Below are 17,977 nucleotides of genomic sequence, written 5' to 3' on the forward strand. Positions count from 1 at the left end.
GTTATATTAGTATAATCTAATATAGATTAGATTATAGATTATATATCTATCTCCCCTAAAAGTTTTAGATTACTGCTACCAATATTCACTTTACAATGCCCAGCTCTCTTTACCAGAAACCTCCTTTAGCCCCAACTATCCTGACATAAACAAATGCCAAGTTACAGAGCAGAGGAGCTTACTTTTGTCCCCAGATAAAAGATCTGACCACCATAGCTACTGATGGATTGATAACAAGCCTTCTCTCCAACCAAAGCCTATTAAAAAAAAAAAAAAAAGTAAAAATCACAACATGCATTAGAAGTCTCATTAAGTTTTATTTATTTATTTTTTTAATAAGTCTCATTAAGTTTTAAAGAATGTCAAGTACACAGACTAAAATTTTAGGTCAACATAGTTTTATTCCATAAATTAGTGGGGAAAAAATGTCAGTCAAGTGCCAGTCTGTCAGAGGAAGTAGCAGAAAAGACAAAGTGCAGAAAGTTGATTCCCTGCTTATATATGGTCATTTTACTTTTCAGAATAAGAGAGACATGGGAGGAATATGCCAACGTTCGAAATCTAAAGGGAAACTGTTGCAACCTTCCCATTACTGGAAGACAGACATTCACTGAAGAACACGGCTGTTTGAAAATGGTACCTCTAAGCTCTTTGAAATCAACATCAACCTAAAACACAATGAGAAACAGGAAGACGAAGCAGCATAACATATGGGAGTCAGCCTAGCCCAGCTAAAGAGAAACAAAACCTATCATGTGATAAATTTGGATTGTGAATTTTGACTCTGTTACTGAAGGTATGACCCTACTCTAAACAACTTTCAAACTTCTGACATTCAGTTATCCCGTCTTTGAAAAACCCTGCAGTTTCCGTGGAACTTAACTACGTTAATATTTGTAAATGTCCCCAAGTATATAAATGGTCAATAACTGATAACCCCAATAACTGGTAACTTTTCACTATGAAATTTAAAAATGTATACAAAGGTGGGGAGAATATACAATGAACACTCTGCAGCCATTAACCAGCCTCATCAATTACAAGATCATCTCCAATCGTGCCTCACCTGCACTCCCACGGACTACCCTATACACAGTATAATTCTGAGATGATTCTCAGATTTTGAGTATTTATAAAAATTCAGTATATGCATAATAAATTAGTCCTTTTTAACATAACCACAACTGCACTAGTCTACTTCTCAAAATTTAACAATATGAAATAAAAATAAAATAAGTAAAAATCCTCAATATGAAGTAAGTGTTTGGACTGCAAATGGTCTCATAAATGTCAAATATTGTTGAGGTTTTTGTTATTTTGTTTTTGCTTTTTCTACGTTTCATGTGTCTAAATCAAGATCCGACCAAGGGCCACATTATGGGAGCCGGCTGATAGGTCTCTTAACGCTCTTTTAAGTTTATCCATCTCACTCCTTTATTTTCCCTCAAATTTACTGCTGAGAAACTGGATACTTTTCTCATAGTTTCCTACTATCTAGATTTTGCTAACTGCATCCACAAGGAATCTTTTAACATGTTCCTCCACCTTCCTTTCCATATTTTCTCTGGAAGAAGCCTGATCAGAATCAGGGTCCTTTGCTTTGATTTTGGTTCGTTTTTTTGGGCAGTATTACTTTAAGTATGATGTTAGCTATAAGATTTTTATAGATGCCCTTGTTTATATGACTGAAAAATTTACTTTTTATTCCTAATTTGCTGAGTTTTCTCAGGGATGGATATTGAACTCTACCAAATGCTTTTTGTTTGTCTTGAGATGATAATCATGGCTCTTCTTTAATAATCAACTAATATGGTAAATTATACAGATTCTGAATGCTAAACCAAACTGGCATGCCTTGGAAAAACAGCATGTGATCATAATCTATTACTTTTTATACATTGCTGTTTTCTATTTGCTAATATTTTAAGTATTTTTGTTTCTATGCTTATGAGAACACTAGTCTGTAGTGTTCTTTATTGTAGTATCTTTGTCTGATTTTATTATCAGAGTTAATCAAGTCTTATAAAAAGTTATGTGGGGGCACCTGGGTGGCTCAGTGGGTTAAAGCCTCTGCCTTTAGCTCAGGTCATGATCCCAGGGTCCTGGGATTGAGCCCCTTATTGGGCTCTCTGCTCAGTAGGGAGCCAGCTTCCCCCTCTCTCTCTCTGCCCGCCTCTCTGCCTCCTTGTGATCTCTGTCAAATAAATAAATAAAATCTTTTAAAAAACAAAAAAAGTTAATGTGGTCCCTTTTTGAAAAAATTTTTGTCTATAACCATTATTTTTTTTTCCCCCTTATATAACAGACCTCATTAGTAAAGCTATCTGGGCCTGGAGCTTTCCTGTAGAAAAATCAATCTATTTCTGTAACTGCTGCACAGTCACTTAGATTCTCTATTACTTGTTGAGTCAGCTTTGGTAATTCGTGTATTCCAAGGAATTTTTCCATTTCATCTAAAGTTGCTGAATTGATTGGCATAAAGTTATGCACATCTTTTAATATCTATAGACTCCCCAGTGAGGACACCTCTCCCATACCTGATACCAGTAATTGTGTCTTCTCTTTTTCTTGATTAATGTCATTAGAGGTTTACCAATTTTATTTCTCTTTCAAAGAACCGGCTTTTGATTTCTTTGATTTTCTCTGTCTGTCCATTTTCTATTTAATTGATTTTTGTTCACCTTTTTATTTTTCCTTCAATCTATTTTAATTTTGCTCTTTTTCTATTTCCTTAATTAAGATAAAAGGGCACTGATTTAAGATCTTCTTCTTTTCTAATGTAAGTATTTAATTCTGTGAGTTACCCTTAAAAAACTGATTTAACTGTAGACTACATATTTTGGTAAGTTGTATTTTCATTCAGTTTAGAATATATTCCAATTTCCTCTGAGACATCTTCTTTGACTCATTGGTTATTTATAAAACAGTTGTTTAATTTCCAAATATTTGGGTTTTTTCCAGATTTACCCTGATGATTCCTTGAACAATTTATGGACGTTTGTTTTACAGCCTAGCATATAACCTATATTGGTGCACATACCACATGCTCTTGAACAAAGTTTGTAATCTGCTTTCCTTCAGAGGAATATTCTATAAATGTCAGGTCAGTTGGTCAGTAGTGTTTAAGTCTTCTATGCCCTTAGATTTTCTGTCTACTAATTATAATAAAGACAGACGGGTTTTGTCAGGTTTTGTGTAATTGTGGCTTTGTTGGTTTCTTTCAGTTCTGTCAGTGTTTGCTTTATGTATACTGGAGGTCTGATACAGGGTACATAAAACTTTAAAGTTCTTATGTCTTCCTGTAACCCCTTTTTATCAATCTGAAATTTGTTTATATCTCTGACAATATTTCCTTCTCTGAAATCTAGCGATTATGATTAGAGTTTGCATGGTATGTCTTTTTCCATCATCTTACTTTTACTATATCTATGTCTTTATACTTAATGTGTTTTGTAGACAGCATAGAATTGGTTCTTGCTTTTCTTTATCCAGTCTGACAATCCCTGCCTTTTATTTTTATATTTTTATTTTATTTTCTTATTTTTATTAACATATAATGTAGTATTTGCCCCGGGGTACAGGTCTGGTGAATTGTCAGGCTTACACACTTCCCAGCACTCACCACAGCACATACCCTCCCCAATGTCCATAACAATCTCTGCCTTTTAATTGAAATATTTGGACTATTTATACTTCCTGTAATTAGTGATATGGTTGGGTTTGGATTTATTATCTTATTAACTGTTTTTTCTACTTGTCTATTCCCTTTTTTATGCTTCACTGAATTTGATATTTTTTAACATCTCATTTTGTCACTACTATTAGCTTATTTAGTTACACTACTTCTTTTTCAGTGACTGTTCTAGTATTCACAATATGTAACTATAACTTATCTCCCTGTACATTTAAATATTACACAATTTGATGTATAATGTAAATCCTTACAATGATATACTTCTATGCCTCATTCCTTGCTGCTATATATTACTTTCATCATTCACACTACTTCTATATTATCATAAACATTACAACATATTATTTTTGTTTTAAATAGTCAATAGCTCTTGTTATATAATAGTACTGAGGTATAATTCATATACCACAAAATTCACTCATTAAATATAAAATTTAGCAATTTTTAATAAATTTACAGTTGCCCAATCATCACCAAAATCCAGTTTGAGAACATTCCCATCATTCCACAGAGATTCCTTGTTCTCATTTCTAGTCAACCTTCATTCCTACTCCCAGTCTCGAGTAACCACTAATCTACATCTATCTCCATAAACTTGGCTTTCCTGGACATCTCACAGAATCAAACAATCTTTCTCTATGGCTTCTTCCACTTAACATAGTATTTTTGAAAAGGTTCATCCATGTTGTAGCATGTGTCAGTAGTTCATCCTCTTTACTGCAGAAAAGTAGTATATTACAAAGCTAGGTTACTTTTTGTTTATCCATTAACCAAGTGGCGGACGTCTGGGAGGCTTCCATTTCCCAGCTATTATGAATAACATTGCTATGAACATTTGTGAACAAGTGTTTGCGTGGGCGTATGTTTTCACTTCTCTTGGGTATATACCTAGGAGCAGAACTGCTCAAATGAATATGTTCAACATTCAGAATATGTTCAACCTCTAAATGGTTTTCGACAGCAAGTGCGCCATTTCCCACCAGCAGCGTGTCATAGTCCCAGATTTTCCACATCCTCACTAATACCTGAGACTGTCTGCCTTTTGAGTTACACAGTCAGTCTGCTTGGTGAGAAGTGCTTGCTCACTGCAGTTTGGAGTTGCATTTCCTTGATGATGAAAGACGTCTGAACATCTTGGCTATGCTTGTTAGCTATTTATCTATCTTTGGAGATTACTCCAAAGCTCCAAAGTAATGAGAGTTGTTTCTGATGAGAGATCTGCTCTCATACTTACTGCTGCTCCTTGGCATTTAATGTGACTTTCTCTGTGGCTGCTTTAATATTTTTCTCTGTGCCACTCATTTTGATCAATCTATATATGGTTTCCTTTATTTTACCTGTGCTCGGGTTCACCGAGCTTCTTGAAAATTTGTGTTTATAGTTTGGATAAGTTTTGGGCCACTATTTCTTCCTTCTTTTTCCTCCCTCCTTTTCTCCAGAGACTCCAAATGCCCATATATTAGGCTACCCAATGCTGTCTCACAGGTCATAAATATTTATTTTAATTATTTTTTTCTGTGTTTTATTTTGGGAAGATTCTATTGCTCTATCCTCAAGTTCACTAATGTTTTTTCCTATCTCATCTACTCTGACATTAATCCCATCCAGGGCATTTTTCATCTCAAGCACTAATAACTTTTATCTCTAGGAGTTAGATTTGCATCTTCTTTAGTATCTTCCATGTCACTACTTAACTTTTTGGACCTATGGACTATGGTTGTAATAACTGTTAGTCCTTATCTGCTAATTCTAAAATCTGTTTCAGGTCTAAGTCAGTTTTGATTGATCTTTGTTCTCACTATAAATTGTGCTTTTCTTCTTCTTTACACACCTCATAATCTGACTGAATGGCAGACACTATGAATTTTACCTTGTTGGGTTTTGGAAATTTCTGTATCATTAATATTACTGTGCTTTGTTCTGTGGGTAGTTAAGTTACTTGGAAACAGTTTGATTCTTTCCGGTATTATTTTTAAGAATTGTAGTGGGGACCAGAATAGTGTTTATTGTGGTCTTAATTACTCCCCACTACAGAGGTAAGATGGTCCTGAGTATTCTACCCAATGTCCTATAAGCCATTAAGTTTTCCTTCTGGCTGGTATAAACAAGCCAATGTGAGCACTGGATATAGTTCCTTCTCAGTCTATCAAATAATTCTTTCCCTGGCCTTGGGTAGATCAGCATTTGCTGATCAGTATTCTGCTGAATAACCAAGGGGAACCATAGGTACAGTGCTTGCTCTCTTCTCCAGTATCTGGCCCTGCAAACTCAACCCACCATAGTCTTCCCACAGTCTCAGCTCATGAAGTCCTTTAGGCTCCAACTGGGTTCCAATCCCCTGAGCTATAGCCTGGAAACTCTCTCTAGGGCTCTGTCACTTGTTTCCCATTTTGTCAGGGACCGCTGCCCTTCATTGCCTGATGTCCAGTATTCTGAAAAGTTTTTTTTTTTTCCTTCTATATGGGAGAGTAAATCTAGTGCCCATTATTCCATGTTGGCCAAAACTGCAAGTTCAAAGTCTAACACCATTTCTAATAATCATTCAGACACAAGAAAATATCTAAGTATGGGAGAATAATTAGTCTTCAGTGAATTCTACTGCATTACCATTTCTTATTATAGATTGTCTTGGTTTCTAAATTCTGTGGCTGGAAGACCCTTTCATATTTAAACTCTGAAGTTCTAATATCTCAGGGAGATTTGAATAATGGCTGCATATCACACTATAGGTGCTCATTAAATATGAATGCCATTACTATTTTTCTTTCTCAAGAAATTACCCAGGAAAGCCTCTAGATGTCCCTCTTAAAAATTAATGGTTTAGGAAATCACAATTTGAAGAAATTTAGCTGCAAACTATCTGTGTAAATTGCTAAAGGCCATTATCATGGTTGCTTAAGATATAGTAAAATAAATACTAAGGTAATACTCCTGTGTCTTCCTTCTCTCCAGATTCCTACATTTCATCTATCCCCTATTCTTAAAGAATCTCTTTCTTTCTCTCAAAGCCATCTTGATCTTTTAATGCCCTTAGTCGCCATACCTGCTTGGGCCTTTACCAATCACCCAAGTCAGTCTACCTATCTCTGCCATTCAACCCTTAAAATCTATCAGGCTTACTGCCACCATATTAAACGTTCTAAAATATTCTGCTTGTACAATTTCTTTCCCATAAATTTTCAACTGCATTTCATTATTTTAGTATAAAAGTTAAAATTCTTTGGTATTAAATCAGTCACACTTCTGAAGAAAAGAATAACAGGAATTACTGTTTTAGTTCACATTCCTGAATACTTATAAACACACCCATATCCACCTCAATCTAGACAGCAAGATAACTAACTTCTCAGGAGTTCCTATTTCTAAAACAAACAACAATAAAATACCAAGTTTATCAAAGGAATTCTAAGATAATGGATCACCCTTACCAGTGCCTGGCTAACATTTCCTCCAGTGGCCAGGGATTTGAAATGGCTGCTGTTATAGACCAACTGAACTTCTGAGATCTCCACTGTTTCCAGTTCTTCTTGTGTCTGCCGATCAATCACATGCAACTTCTCCACACTGTCCAAGAGCACAACTGTGCGTGAGTTTATCCACTGCAAATCAAGCACACCACAAAAAAAAGGTGAGGCCCATCCTACATCATCATTCAGGACAAAAAGAAAGCCTGGCCACTCAGTTAAATTATATGGAAGATTTTATCCATTTAGTAATTTGATGAAAACAAAATCAGAGCAAGAACTACTTGATGACAGTAGTGGCTAGACAGTACTGGATAATAGTGCATAACACAGTAATGAGTTCTGACAGTGTTAAAATGACCCATAGCATTTAAAAAGGTAACTAAAAAGGGAGCCTGAGTAGTTCACCTGGTTAAGTACCTGACTCTCAGCATCATGAGACCAAGCCCTGTGAGCCCCCCTGAGGTTTAATAGATATATTGGAGTATATATTAGTTTTAGTAAAATTCTTTAAATCGTACACTGGCACAAATGAATTAAACAGAATGACAAACTATGCATTTCTCATGTTTTTGACATTAATTAAAGTGCAAATAAACCTCATAAACCTATGTGGTCAAGTAATTGTTAGCATCTACATAATATATATTTTAAAACAGAAGCATTCTAAAATATGTATTTCTTTTAAAACCTCCCCACTAATTATGGGAGAGCTCCTTGCTTTTCTATCTCTCCATATTCCAAATTTTCTTTAATAAGTACTATTATAATTTTAGAATTATGACATAATAATATTAAAAATCTTCTGAAGGATGCCATTTTGATAAATTTCTTGGGTTTTATAGGTCTTCTTTTCTTTTTTTTTTTTTTAAGATTTTTTTTATTTGTGAGCCAGAGAACGTGTGCATGTGAGTAGGAGGAGGGGTGGTGGGAGAGAGTCTTCAAGCAGACTCCCAGTGAGTGTGGAGCCTGACACAGGGCTCAATCTCATGACCCATGAGATCATGACCTGAGCTGAAACCAAGAGGTGGATATCCAACCAACCGAGTCACCCAGGCACCCGTACGATTTCTTTTAAAAAAAAACTTAAAAAAAAAAAAATTCAATCCCTCTCCAGGAAACAAGTGAAATTTTAAAATCTGCGCAATTTAGGGAGTGCCTGGGTGGCTCAGTCATTAAGCGGCTGCCTTCGGCTTGGGTCATGATCCCAGGGTCCTGGGCTCAAGCCCTGCATCGGGCTCTCCACTCAGTGGGAAACCTGCTTCTCCCTCTCTCTCTGCTTGTGTTCCCTCTCTCTTTGTGTCTCTGTCAAATAAATAAAAAATAAAATAAAATAAAATCTTCAAAATCTGCTCAATTAGAATTTTAAATTAGCCAGAACAAAGTGCTTCTCCTGTACTTTCTCTCACCAGCATTCAAGCTGTTTCATTTATGACCTATTCCATGTCATCAAGGATTATTTGCATAATACTATATCAAAAACAACCAAGTTAAAATGGATCACTTTTAACATAAGTGAAAATACACTCATCACTATAAGGGAAGGGTTTTTATTCTGTTTTTCCCCCCAAAATTTCTCTCTCAGAAAACAGGGAGTTTGATGCTCAAATCATTTACAAAGGGCTCCTATAAGGTGCTCTTTTGATTATTTTAAAAAACAAAGTATCATTTAGGAAAGACACATTATTGGCCTTATACAACCTTAGTCAGTACTAGTTTTTAGATGCTATCAAAGGCCACCTAGTTTAAAAAGAATGACCAATGTTCTTAGCAGGTATAGCAATTTTTCCTAAGATTAGACCCTCACAATTGCAACTGCTGACACTGTTGTAAATGAGCCTTTTAATGGTAATTTATAAAGCAATGCAGTTACTATCATGTCATGGAAAAGCCACAGGACAGATGAAAACACCTACTACCCTACTGTGGGGAGAACAGCTACTGTTGGTTGAGGGAAAACTTTCCAGGGACAGAATCTTATGCAGATTTTAAGAGTGCTGTGTCTCAAATATCTTCAACAGAAGTAATTATGATGAATTCTAGGAAGCTGTGTTAGATAATCCAAAAGGAGTCCTGATGATGACAGAGGCACTGATGTCTTATATTCATGAGAAGAGTTTGAAAAAAACATTTTGTGAAATATATGAATGGAAACAAAGTATTGTGTCTAAATCCACAGTCTATCTGTGAGATTAAAAGGCAATGTGCAACTAAATTAATAAATTGTATATTATAAAGAAAAGATCCATTTCATCTACATCTTAAAAAGTTATTAAGTTAGAGGAAAAACTTTTAGCCAACTTCTTAGAAAAATGAGGCTCTGTCTCTTATTTAGGGTTACCTATATCCAAGCATATACAGAATGTTTTACTGGATATTGACACGCCAAAAGCATTAATGACAGAAACCCAGAAATACTGTAATTACACTATTTGCAAAGATGACACACAACTTGAAAAAGAAAAAAAAACTTGATACAAAAAGAAACGTTTTTTTAAACCAAAAAGTTGCTTAAAATGGAAATGTATGGTGGAGAGAAAATTCTGCAGTTTTTAGCCGTGAAGAAAAAGAATGAAGTACGTAAGCTCCTGAACTAATGAGGATAAGCTCAGAAGTACAAAAGTATGTTTACAAAGAAAGCCGGGCAATGATCCTCAAGAAACCCACCCAAATTCTTCTGAACTTCCCTTTGAACTAATCAAGACATCAAAGAAAACTCTTCCTGACCCTGCCACACTGTTCAGCAGGACATAGGCTGAAAGGCAATTAAAAGTAAGGTGGCACCAGGGCATCTGGGTAGCTCAGTGAGTTAAATGTGTTGGTTTCGGCTCAGGTCATGAATTCAGAGTTGTGAGATCAAGCCCCACATGGGGCTCCGTGCTGGGCATGGAGCCTGGCTAAGAGTCTATCTCTCCCTCAGCCCTCCCTCCTAGCTCTACCTCTTCCCACACCGAAAAAAAAAAAGAAGTAATATGGGATTACACTGAACTCAGACTCCATTACTTTGGTCCTTATTTTACATAATCCCAAAGGTCAAGATTCATGGCAGAAATCCTGGTAGTGCTAATATACAGGGTCTCAAAACAATTACATGAGATAAATGGGGACAAATTAATCTGAATAATACTCACAGTAAAGTTGATGAGATCATAGTAGAGGTGAAGGTGCTTTTGCTTAGTAACATGAATTGCTCCAGACTCATCTCTCTTAACCTGATAGTGAAATAAAAACAACTTAAATACCAGATATGTTTTGAGGGGTTTTGGAGATACTTAGTTATAGTCTACCTGGAAAATGACTTCCATCACAGTACAGATAAGCCCAAAATACTGGCTATTAAAGAAACGATTACATAAATGAAAAAAATCATTCATACCATGATTTGTACCAAAATGCAAGGCACACCTGCTCAGTGCTGTCAGTCCTGTAACATGTGTTCACTCTACTGTAATTTCAGAACAAATGACCTCCATCCCATCAGTGACCGCACTCAGCTAGAATTAAAGCATAAAATGGGACTGACCACATGGTATGATAAAGTCATACTGGCCTCACCAGATACCTGAATAAAGTCTGCTGATCTCACCAGATCCTTGAACACACAACGAGACCTCCTAATGCAGACCCTTCGCATACTCTCATCTTCACTTCAGCAGAGCACTCCCCCTGGAAGGAGTGACAGGCCAGTAGAAGGAGCATGTGATCTAGACTCACATGCTTCAGTTCCACTGTCACAGCTGTGTGACCAAGGGCCAATCACTTATTCTTTCTCAGTTTCTTCAGTTGAAAAATAAAAATGAACACCAAATTTGTTACCTATTTGGCATATACTGAAAGTGTTTCACAAACAAAAATACAATGCCAACATTACCTATTCTCTTCTGATTCACTAAAGTCCTTGCTAAAGAAGATCACTTCACTTATACATATTCTAAATCCCACCCCCTTCCCCACTGCTTAATATTACCTCTCCCTTGCTGGCATATGCATTCACTCCCTTTTAAGGACACTTTTCCTTTTGCTATCTAACATATTTCTGATTCCTCCACCTTCAAATAAAAAACAAAAACAAATAGCCATTCCCTGATTTGCTTTTTACAGATATTTAACCATTCTCATGCCTCTTGCAGCCAAACACTAGGGGCGTAAATCTGCTCTTCTTGACACATTTTTTTAACAAGCCTCTACAGAGCTTCTACCTCCATTCTGTTGATAATTAGTCCTCTGAAAAGTTTCTAATCAACAACTACTTATGGGGGCGCCTGGGTAGCTTAGCAGGTTAAGTGTCTGCCTTCAGCTCTGCTCATGATCCCTGCTCAGTGGGGAGTCTACTTCTTTCTAACCCCCCCACCTGCCCACCCTCACTCATTCTTTTTTCTCTCTCAAATAAATCTTAAAAAAACAGCAACAACAACAAAACCAACAAACTACTTGCACATTCAGTGGTCTTATCCTCAGTGGTCTTCTCTCTTGATCTTTATTTAATAACGGTATTACGCTGGAAGTGACCTAGTCCTGAAGCCTATCCTTTGTCTCCTATGTGGGGCCATACTGTCCCACTTCCCCTCCTACCTCTATGTGTCTTTATTGGAACATTCTTTCTTGATTCCTTTTCTTTTTCCTTTCCCTTGTGAGTGCCTGCCAAGGCTACGTATGCTCTGACTTTTGATTTTCACGGCTTCAACAACATTCTCTATCCTGAAATTCTCAGCTGCACTCCAGACTTGGATTGTTGTCTGCGCAGAGGACATTCCCTGAGAGAACACTTAAGAATCCCACCTTTGCTTCTAATGCAACATATTCAAATCCTCTGTAACCCTGGCCCTTCAAATAGCTCATGCCTCTAAAGTACAGTCAGAAAAGATTCATTCATATCCTTTAGTTCCCAGATCCAGTGAGAAGCCTTGTCCTTCCTTCAAAATGTCATCCCTCACTCTCACTGAAACCAAGCCTCCTTGTCTGAAGACCTCATACCTGCTTTGGCACAAGAGCAAAACCCTCCATTTCCCCCGCTATCACCTATAATCTATTTTTCCTGCTACTTCTATACCGGTCTTCCTAAAATACCATTTTAATCACATCTTTATCTCTTGAGTTACGAGGAACCTGTAGCTCCTCATTACCTAGACTAGGCCAATTATATAATCTTGATCAGGGGTCAGTAAACTTTTTTTGTAAAAGGACAAACAACAAATATTCTACATTCTGTGGATAATACAGTCTCGGTCACAACTACTCAATTCTGCCACTGTAGCATGAAAGCAGCCACAAATCATATATAATCAAATGGCCATGACTGTGTTCCAAGAAAACTTCATGTATAAAACAAGCAGCTGGCCAGATTTGGTCCATAGGCCAAAGGTACATAGGTACAATCGCATATTTACACACACAAACCATTAATCATTTGTTAGTCAAAGGAGATGAACTGAGAAATACATGGAGGGGCATGGAGCTGAGGTGATCCACTGTTTTCCATGTTAATCATTAAAGCCTAAAATTAAAATTAAATGATCACTCTCTCTCCAAAGAATTATAATAGCATATTTTTTGACATAATATTAAATCACTGATGAATCAGGAAGAAAATATTATGATAAAGGACTTTATAACAGATCTAGCATCATATCAGGACTTACCAACAGAAAATGAACAACATCTCCTCTGCAGAAGGCAAGCATGGGATTCACATAATTATGTACTGCCACAAAGTGCCAGGCCAGCAGTGGAACACTGGAAGGATCCATCTAAGTGAGTAAAAGGCCAAAAATATTTATATATTATATATATATCTACCATATATATATAATATATATATATCAACACAGTTAACAGACAGTAGGACAAAAGGGAAACCAATTAAAAAGAGCATCTGACTAGTGTTCCTTGATAAAACTTCTCCTAATTTCTCATTAAAATTGCAGTGAAGCAGGGACTGACTGGGCAGTATCAAGAGGGAACATTCTGGGTTGATGCTAATGTTCTGTATCTTGATAAGAGGTTTCGGTTATAAAGTATATACACTTTAAAGTTCAGCAAATGTATGACCAAGATCTGTGCAGTTCACTGTAAGTAAATTCTACACTGAAGGAGAAACAAATATTGAACTCTAAATGTAATGCATGCTGAGTATTTAGGCAAATAAGTATTAACTTTTGCAATTTATTGGAAATACATTTAAAATAACAATTTGATGGGTGGATGGACAGAGACATATTTAATAAAGTACAATAAACTGTTATTCATAGAATTTAGATAGTAGGTATACAAATGTTCGATGTAAAATTCTACTTCTCTATTTGATAACGTTAGTATTGGAAAAAAATAGTAGTAAAAACATACAAAAAGATGCCAACATACACCGCCATGATAAACCTCAGTTAACCAGTGAAGCTAACCTAAAAGCACTAATGGCAATCTAAGCTAGCCATGCTCTCTGAAAGGGCAGATCTGTTTCCCTGGAGGCCCGGACATAATGGAATACCAAACAACAAACAGAAGAGTGGTCTCGCTCAGCACGGGGGCTGTGCTCTCAAATAGTCTTGGCTCTGTACCATCATTCTCCATCTCATCCCATCAATACCTCTCCTCACATATACACTAGAAGATCACAACTCTCTGAAAACAACCAAGCAGCAAAAGAAAGGGAAACTGGGGTATGCGTCATAGATGTTCAGAAGTAGCATCTATGTACAAAGTATGTATGTACAAAGTAAAATATTACAGTTGTTCTCTCATAAACTTAAACAAATTAAAACAATAAAAGTAAAGAAGTACAGACCCTGTGATCTGTATCTCTCTAGTCACCAGCTTATACTGCTTTGGCCACATCAAGGTAACTCCAGACGATGATCTTTGGAGCACTGACTTCCATTCTACCTCGTTTTCTGACAATCTCACAGAATTTGTCACTTTCAAGTTATTTCCCCACTTCTGACATGGTCTTTTTGCCAGTAAGATGGAGAGGTTTACTCACCCGTCCATAGGGAAAAGTCATCCACACTTTCAAAGATGGTTTCAATCCAATGACCAGTATCTTTAGAAGAAAAATGTATTTTTAATGTTTACCCTGTAATTTTCAAATTTTTGGTATTCAAAGCCTCTAAAAGTTAGAGGAGTTTCACCTTCTAAATATACCAACCAACCTTTGTTAAGGATGCCATGGCCAATAAGGAAAACTGTGTGATGGGATGATCTTTCAACTCAGGCTTCGAATGGAGAGGCTCAATACAGCAAACTTCACCCTTGGAACCACTGAATAGACACCTAGACTCACATGTTCTCACTCCCATCACTCTCCTGCAAAGGTAACCAAAAAATTCAGAATTGATTTAGTAATAATTCAAGGCACTACCATCTCTGGCATGGACCACTACAATAGCCTCCTAACTCCTATTCTTGCCTCAATAATCCAACTCCATAGGACATCAGTAGGTTCTTTGTAATGTCAGATTTATCACTCTTCTCCTAAAAACACTCCAATGGCTTGCCACTATACATAAAATAAAAATCCAAACTCCTTACCATGTGTTCAAAGGTCCTATATGATTTGACTCCTGCCTTCACTCTTTTCCCACTACTATCAAAGTCACACTCCAGCCACAACTGCCTTCTTTCCGATGCTCCAACAAACCAAACCTGTGCCCACTTCAGCACCTTTGTGCTTGAACATCCCTCCACCTAGAACACTTCTAGAACTTTGCATTTGTTGACCAGATTATCACTCAGGTCTTTGCTCACATGTCACCTTCCTCAATTATCCTCAAGCGCACTCCAGCAAGCTGACTGGTCTTATTTTCTTCAAAGCACTTGTAACTATCTGAAGTTATCTCATTTATGTATTGTTTAGTACTGTGTCCCTACCCCCACCCCAATGAGAATTCTTTTTTTTTTAAGATTTTATTTATTTGACAGAAAGAGATAGAGCAAGAGAAGGACTAGAAGCAGGGGGAGTGGGAGAGGGAGAAGCAGGCTTCCTTCTGAGAAAGTCTGTTTAGCGGCTCGATCCCAGTACCCTGGGATCATGCATGACCCAAGCTGAAGGCAGATGCTTAACGACTGAGCCACACAGGTGCCCCTATAAGTTCTACTAGAGTAGTACTTTGGTTCACAGCTCCAAGTCTGATGCCTAGGACAATGCCTACACATAGGAGATGCTCACTAAACATTAGCAGAATAGTAATTTGTAAGCAATTACTTTGGGCTTAGCAATGTGAGAAAGTATGAGAAATATAAGAAACACAGTCCTGACTTTGAGAACTTATGGAAACACAATGTGCATTGAATTTTATGTTCAAATTGCTAAAAACAACAACAACAAAAAGCCTCTCCTTTATAAATATCCGCCCATGTATCTAGACACTAGACAGTCTTTGTTCTTATAGAGAAACAGGGCAATTCCTAGGCAATAAAAACCTTTCTACACCGTTAGGGTTATAATCAACTGGGCCTGGGGCCTAAACTGAAATTAGTGACACACTCCAGAATCATAGTTCCCAAGACCGACACCTTGTATGAATTCCCTGGGGAGCAGGAGTTCAGAATTCCAACTCAGACCTACTGAGAAAGAATTCTGGGTGGCCAGGCCTGGGTCTCCAAATGTTCTATAAGCCTCTCCAAGTCATAATATACAGCCATCACCTATTTTTAATCACATGGGTTTTCCAGACTGCTTCATGTTCAACATCAAGTCATTAAACCACAGCTAGTCTTTTCATTTCATTTGTCAACAAATGTCCTTTAGTCTCTTACTTAAATGTCAGTTCAAAAACAGAGCCTCCGCTGTCATTGCAAATTGCAAGAGTTGGATCATCTGTAAACTGAACAGAGAAGAAATTCACTTTCTTAGAGATGTTTCAACAATCAGTCAAGTATTAAAAAGGGAAAAAATCATAATGTCTTAAAAATCTAAAAAAAAAACACATTTAATAGCATTTGAAATCACCTAGATTTAGTACATCATTCTAAATATACAAACTTACCCATATTCAGAATAAAAATGGCTCAATATCTTTAAAAGCCTGAGACTTTAAAAAGCAAACCCACCTTTCATCAGGATCAAAGAGAAATACAAACTATATCTCATAAAAAGCCCTAAAGTTCCACTTGGGTTCTTAACAGTAACTTTTTCTAAGCTGCTAGTAAACTGAATAGGGTCTACTAGATACATTTGCAGTTGCCTAGTTTTCAAGAACAAAGGCATAGTAAAAGATATTTGCTATCTTTGGGAAATAAACTTGAATACGTTTTCTGCCTAACTGAAGAATTAGTGCACTATATTTAAAATAGTTTAAATACTTTTTATGGAACGATTCCAAACATGTGCTGCCTCCTGATCTTACTTGACAGAGTATACTTCACTTATTACCTACTCTCGAAAACTCCAAATAACAACTAACAGTCACAGTGACCGATGGTCCTAAGGGCTTATGAGGTATACAAAACTGAGTAACTTGAGTCAGTTAGAGTGACCGGTTTCCCTAACCCCAGAGACTGGTGAGCCATCCTAAACGGCATGTCTTTGTTCTCTCTGGGACAGCTGAGGTACAGCTGACTACTGTTAAATAATTCTTCTGGAGACTACTGTAAAATTATTCTTCCCACACACAGGCACAACAAAGAAGACCCACACCTCTGTTCTCAAGGCCTCATGGACCAACTGCCAGAGCGGAGAAGTATATACCTGAATGTAGGAAAATCAACTGAACTTGCATTTTTATTTATTAACTTTCTACTTATCTTTGTGTTTTGGAATGTACTTAAATATTAGTACAGTACTACATTTATAGTATTTTTTAAATAAATAAATACATACACATACATACATATATACACACGTATTAAGGATGTAAGCCCAAGTTGTTATTGCTGGGATATAGGGTTAAATTTGGAGAACAATGAATAAGAGTACTAAAGAGCAAGTGGCTGTTGTCAATCCAAGACTCTGGAGTATTCAATCATATATATATCACTTGCTACCTCTTACTCCAACGTCACAGCACCTGCACTTCGAGGGCTTTATCACCAATCCCAAGCAACACAATGGCTACCATTTCCATGCTTTTAACCTCAGCTGCGTTCTTCTCTGTCCTCTCTGCCTTTGTATCTTCTGTTTCCTGTTTCTCTCAAGGATTTTGCCTTTTTCTATAAATGAACTGTCCTTTTACAAAACCAATTAGTTATCCCTTCAGCCAAACATTTATTGAGCAGCTACCATGCGTAATCCAAAAATAAATGCGAAACAGATTCGGGTTTCAAAAACCCTCATCTATTAAAGGAGAGAAGACATAAACACAAACAACTGTGACATGCCATAGGAAAAGAGGTCAAGAAAAACTGCCATGATGTTCAGAAACAGGGAAAAGTCTATTTCTGCTTGTCTTGGTTGCTTTCAGTGTTACTAAATGCTTCAGTGCTGCTTTGTCACAAAAGACTTTTATGTAACTAACCTCGATGCAGGCACATAAACTCCAGATGCTTACAGACTTTAAAAAGCATATGTATGGATAAGAGAGGTCTGCATGGCTAAGCAACCAAATGTGTACATGATTAAAATCTACAAGATCTGATTTTAGACTTCCCTAGTTACAGTCCTTTACCTTTTATGCTTCTGAACATGGGCCTGACAGCATACAAAAACCAAAGTTCACATTGTATTTATAAATGAAATCTGTTACCTAAGCTGGCTTATTTTTCTCAGACCTGTACGGAGAATGCCAAGACTCAAATCGTAATGCTTTTCCCTTAGAGGCCTGAAAGAAAATAAACCAACAGCTCTGTTTCTAAACATAGTGCAAACCTCGGTGCTTTCACAGCTGGT

At 36.8% G+C, this 17,977-nt stretch overlaps 1 protein-coding gene across 3 annotated transcripts in view; it reads right to left on the reverse strand.

Annotated features, from left to right (window-relative positions):
* Positions 1-17,977, reverse strand: part of VPS8 (VPS8 subunit of CORVET complex) — a 247,363-nt gene that overhangs the window by 190,243 nt on the left and 39,143 nt on the right. For all 3 annotated transcript variants that reach the window (XM_032338603.1, XM_032338586.1, XM_032338595.1), the window contains 7 exons: positions 15,910-15,977; positions 14,304-14,457; positions 14,135-14,194; positions 12,798-12,905; positions 10,290-10,370; positions 7,123-7,293; positions 183-257 (listed from right to left, as the gene is read on the reverse strand). In XM_032338603.1, the coding sequence (XP_032194494.1) occupies positions 183-257; positions 7,123-7,293; positions 10,290-10,370; positions 12,798-12,905; positions 14,135-14,194; positions 14,304-14,457; positions 15,910-15,977 (717 nt within the window). The remainder of the gene's footprint in view (positions 1-182; positions 258-7,122; positions 7,294-10,289; positions 10,371-12,797; positions 12,906-14,134; positions 14,195-14,303; positions 14,458-15,909; positions 15,978-17,977) is intronic.

This window comes from Mustela erminea, chromosome 1, assembly GCF_009829155.1.
Source record: "Mustela erminea isolate mMusErm1 chromosome 1, mMusErm1.Pri, whole genome shotgun sequence".
NCBI classification, from domain to species: domain Eukaryota; kingdom Metazoa; phylum Chordata; class Mammalia; order Carnivora; family Mustelidae; genus Mustela; species Mustela erminea.